This window comes from Halyomorpha halys, unplaced genomic scaffold (assembly GCF_000696795.3).
Source record: "Halyomorpha halys isolate HHAL.00 unplaced genomic scaffold, Hhal_1.1 Scaffold748.1, whole genome shotgun sequence".
Lineage (NCBI taxonomy): Eukaryota > Metazoa > Arthropoda > Insecta > Hemiptera > Pentatomidae > Halyomorpha > Halyomorpha halys.
In genome coordinates, this window is record NW_027111006.1 from 313,984 (window position 1) to 319,529 (window position 5,546).

The 5,546-nt window shown below is 30.4% G+C and overlaps 1 protein-coding gene across 1 annotated transcript in view; it reads right to left on the reverse strand.

Annotated features, from left to right (window-relative positions):
• LOC106685834 (uncharacterized) overlaps positions 1-5,546 on the reverse strand; it is a 12,580-nt gene that overhangs the window by 5,897 nt on the left and 1,137 nt on the right. The window contains exons 2-4 of the mRNA XM_014428765.3: positions 4,342-4,426; positions 3,232-3,329; positions 2,101-2,262 (exon numbers count right to left, since the gene is read on the reverse strand). Coding sequence (XP_014284251.1) covers positions 2,101-2,262; positions 3,232-3,329; positions 4,342-4,344 — 263 coding nt within the window. The 5' untranslated portion in view covers positions 4,345-4,426. The remainder of the gene's footprint in view (positions 1-2,100; positions 2,263-3,231; positions 3,330-4,341; positions 4,427-5,546) is intronic.

Below are 5,546 nucleotides of genomic sequence, written 5' to 3' on the forward strand. Positions count from 1 at the left end.
AAATTTACTATAAAGTAGTTTATGACACTTATCTTCGTAGGTGTAGTAGTTTTTATGATATTCACATATGAATATAAATTTGGCAAATGAAAATTTATTTTAGCAAATATCATGAAAACCATTACTCCTACGAAGATAAACATCATAAACTATTTTATTGCTCATTAATGTAGCTTAAATTAGTGCTAATAGACATCTGTACGTCAAATGATTTTTGAGATATTTAGTTTTCAAAATAAATTCACCAACTACAGACATTTCAATACATTCCATACAATATTTATATGAAATGTTGCTTTTTAAAAAGCTATATCTCAAGAACTATTGGACTTAAATTGCTCTATTAGGGCTTACATTTTAGCAAATTTACTCCTCTTCAAATGATGCTCTTTTAGATTCTATATTCTGGAGTTGTAAAGATATACAGTTCCAAATAAAAAATTAATTATTTTTAACGTTTTAAATCATCCGCCATTTTATATTCTCCCTACCTATGCTTGGCAGACTCATCAATTTTTACTAGTAATTAATTATACATAGTTTTCAATTACGTAATCAAAAATTGGGGTTAACTGTATTTTATCTCCTCTTGGGCTCTTGTACTATGAGAACTAAAGATACACGGAAGCATCAGGCCTCCAGAAACCTCTTTTATGGAACCGAAGGCAAAAGTGCGAAGACGGGAACTCCTATTGTTTTTTGAAAACTCATCAGCTTTCTCCTTCATGCCGTGGCCCGAAGCGGTCTAAGGAGTGAAACCGACTCTGCTAACTGTAAGCCAACGTAAGTCACGACTGCGGAGTTATAGCTCTGGCTCCGATCGCAATAAATGTTATGTTACTGTTAATGTCTTGGTCGTAACAAGTAGATATCTAGGTTTAGGTCATGGTAAGAAAACATGGAATATTATACTAGACAGCCTTAAGTTGTAAGAAGGTTTTTAAGTAGAATTTTGAGAAAAATCATAATATTTTTACGAGAAAAAATACACAGCAAGACAAAAACATTCAAAACGGTTGGTTTCAAATTAATATTTACGTTTAATCATGTCCCAAATTCTCAAAACGAAAAAAAGCTCTAAATAAAAAATGAATATGGTAAAACTAATGCTGATGGTTATTTAAAAATATTAATAGAATGTTGATCTTGTAGAATTTATCGATTTATCGATGTTCGATGATACAGAAACCTATTAGCTAGGCTGAGTATTGACGCATTGGCGTGCTGGCACATCCTGTAATTACTTATGAAGGCAATGAACAAATAATTTCCATCTACGTTATTCATTCTTGATTGCAAGAAACAAATTTGGGTTCGTATAGCGCAGATCCACGTTGGTTTACTATCGTTAATATATCTTTGATGAAATGAATAGTGATTCTATGACACCATTTTGTGTTAGTTTGTATTAATTTCATCAAATTCCACCTACCACTTTCGCTTACTCAAGTGCAAACCTACTTTCTTTACCACCCCTATATTATGAAAATGGTTCGTCCTATTTCTTCCGAATCTGAGGATTAGTACAAGAACTTTCCAGTATCAAGGTCATCCAAAAAAATCGCTTTTAGCTGTTTAATTATTTTTATTGACAGGCATTTATTCCCAAACTTTGAAATATAGGTAATAATGTAACAAACCAAAATAAATAGCGAGGAATCAATAGAATTTGGTTTTAATACAATTTTGCCACTTATTTAGAATTCTCTATTTATTATCTACGCTTATTTAATAAAGTACTTATAAAATAATGAAAAAAAAAATCTGTACCGCTACAACCTGCGAAGGATCAGGGGTTCAGTACTTTGTAAGGAAGTACTGTTACTACACCAACGGTTGTGCAAGGAGGTGATTTGGTTAGAATCACGCTTGACCGCCAGATTTTTACCCAATTAAGAGTACTCAATTTAAGAGGCTGGGTGGACCCACAGCTACAGGTTGACTCACAACCACAGTGTAACAGACAACAATTTTCCGCCGTTTCGAACTCGGGTCCTTGGAGTTAATAGCCACGCGCCTTATCCCGGAGGTACCCTCGCTCCCATATAAAATAATTAATTCCTAATATATAAATAATTATCTATAAATTTTCAATTTTACCAAAGAAGTATATTCGGCGTGAGTATAGACCACACACCGTTCATAAATTGTGCCATCCCCGGAAATACTTCAGCTACTGGCTCTTCTTTTTCTTTCTTCTTTGAGCTTCTTCCGCGAAAAGCTCTTGCTTTTATTGGTAGCTCTCCACCTGGTCCATACCATCTACAAAAATTTGTAAATATATAAAAGATTCCATCAAGAGAAGTCTAATAGTAATTAAATTATACATTATGAGACAACGTTTTACCCCAACTTGTAGTGCTCCATCAGTGCAAAAAAAGATACAAATAACTAATATAATGTAAAAAATTTACGGAATTGATAACAAGAAATGAAAGTAAACTAAGGTGGGGCTAAATATGATTTAAAATATGTAAACATTTATATAAAAATGAACGACATAAATAATATAAAATAAAAATAAGATTTTCAGTGAAAACTAAAAAATAACCAAGAATTACAGAAGATATTAAATAATTAATGAAAACGGAAATAATAACAAACGATAAAAAAGACATTTTTTTTTTATATTTTGGGGCTGCATTGCATTTTGTTTTCTGTATTTCAGCGAATAGCTTGAGATAACAGGAATAATTCAGCAGTTACACCAGTAGGTGTTTCATCGACTTAAGAAACACATCAAGTGCTGTCTTATCTTCAGGAAGACAAAGGTAGTGTTATATAAGACATAAGCTCTTAGCGTTCAGGTCACTCCACGTAAATTCAATAGAATTTTGAACATTGCTATCTCAAATTTTCTGCAAAGATAACAGGTATCGACTTGGTAAAATGTAAATTTACCAAATATTGAGATATGTCCACTCTTTTTTGTATTACGGAGCTGTTATAAACAAATAAAACAGAGAATAAGATTTTAAATTGCTGCAAAAACTTCTCTAATTAAGCTAAAAATATAATGGGCGCCATTTTAGAGTATATTACACGTCCTTTTATATGATATTCAACGCTATAAAGATTAAGATAATTTTGCATTCTTCAAAAACTATTTTAAAATTTTTAATTTATTTTTCACAGAATATACATATTTTGAAAAGTTATTCATGGAATAAGTTTTGTTGATGTAAATCATAGAAAAAAATATAAATGTAATAAATATTTTATTATACATACCTATATCCTCTAGGTGTAGCTAAGAGGTTCATGTGGTCTGTTCTTGTCAAAATATCTCTGTTGTAAGTCGGAGATTGGAAATGACGACACAGACATTCCTGTTATGAACAGAATAAATAATAATCAGTCTTTTTTTTTTTTCGATTTATGCGTTTTAAATTAAAGCATAGAAAGACAACAAAGCTTTTGATATTATTAACTAGAAGTAAGTTGAAGAACTGTGGACAAATAAGTATGCCAACCAAAGGGATTTGTTGGCTTAATGTTTATTACAAAAATAAACAACTTGGGACCAAATACACGACCAATGTTGAATATTGTACAGAGAAAACATTTTAAAAAAAATCATTTTCTTTTGTTTTAATTTTTGAGGGAAAGGTGAGATTAAAATTTATATACGCTCTACTGATTAACTAGTAGAATTGTATAGAACAGTAGCAGTGGGGTTTATTAATTATTAGAATTATTTATTTGAAAAAACTTTAATTTTCTTAGTTTTTTTTTTTTTGCATTTCTAGGGGAGGGGGGGAGATAGGAGCAGGTCTATGTTATACTAAAAAATTAGATCGTTGACCTCAAAATATATAAAATCATAGACTTAGACAATGAAAAAAAATGACATGCCCTAGAAAACGTATAATGACAATACGCGAAATAAACTTTAGTGTGAGCAGGCTCAAAAATGTATATACTAGTCCCATAATAATGTCCCACTTTAAATCTAGTAACACAAGAACATTTCCCTTAATTTCATTTATTATTTCATAAATTACATAACATAACAGAATTGGTATATTTGGTTATTGGTCCTTCTATTACCATGGTACACTTTTATTTATCTGGTTTATTTTCATATTCTTTCATATATATTTAAATGAATTTATGATTGAATTTTTGTCTGCTAAAAATCACCTTAAGCAATTAATTCTCCTGGTAAGCAAATCACCACCAACCAAATTTAAACGACTAGAGGCTACTAGAAAAAAAATTTTCGTTCTCTTTCGGACAGTATGTCAAATATATCAATTTGTCAGTCCATAATAAGTAGTGGCGGTGATAACTTTATAAATAATAATAACATAATAAATAATAAATAAGATAAATGGATACCATTTTTACTTAAACCAATTTCACTCTTCTGTCTGGTGTTCCCTGCCCTCTTTATGAACTACGATCGTTCTTATACTCTGTACGCCTTAAAAAAAAAAATAGAAATATATTTATTATCTATGTGAACACGATACTAAAACATACTAAAAAGGCAAATATAGTTATAATAATAAAATGATATAAACACTAAATTGCAGAAATAAGTTGAAATTGCGGAGATCCTTATTAAAAACCATTATAACGCTCAATTATTATAGTAAAGATGCTTTATAATGAACACAATATTGGTTATTCGCTTTCACACCATATAACCTTTTGTTAAATTGTTAACGGTCCTAGAAGCAGGGTTTTAGGGCTATAAAAAATATTGGTTGTAACTTTTTAGTAGCCACACCAAAGTCCTGCAGAGTACGATCTAACGTAGGTCAAGTCCTATATAATAAACAGTTAAAGACTTGTTAATCAATAGTCCATACATTCACGTTAGGAAAGTTAGAATTTAAAATTATTAAGACAATATCTTATGTAGATAAGTTAATTTTATTGGAAATCTCTTTAGATACTATTTAAATGTGAAAAATTAAAAAAATTTCAATAAACTGTAGAAATAATAAATATAAAATTTTAATTTTAATTAAAAAAAAAATAATTTTGAGAATTTGATTTCTCAACCCTAGATAGCCATCAAAAAATATGTTTGCTTTTTCTTCTTTTTGGAGAGGGGGGGGGGCGGATGATGTTTAATAAATTTATTTTATAAATTCATACAATAACTGCTGTTACATTGAGGTTCTTTCTTATTATTGAGATTTTTTCAGCAAGAAGAAATGATATAATTACTCCAAAAGTTTATTCGAAGATAGACCTAAATTTGAATTATTTATTGATTGAATATTGAGCCCAAATATGGTTAAAAAAATGATATAGCATCCATCCACTGGTACTTCTAGTGAGCCAGAAAAACTGTACATGGATAAATGGAATGCTGTGTGTTTTCTCAACCGCAGGTTTTCACCAATTGAGGGTATCCACTTTATAGAGGTTGGATGGACTCTGACGCCTCCTCTAACCTACAGGTTTGACTCACGTCTACAGTAACAGAATAAACAATTATCTGCTACAGTAGGATTCGAACCTAGGTCTTTGGAGTTATTGCTTTACTCACAGTGCCACCCCGCTCCCAAATATTAATTATTAATATTAAA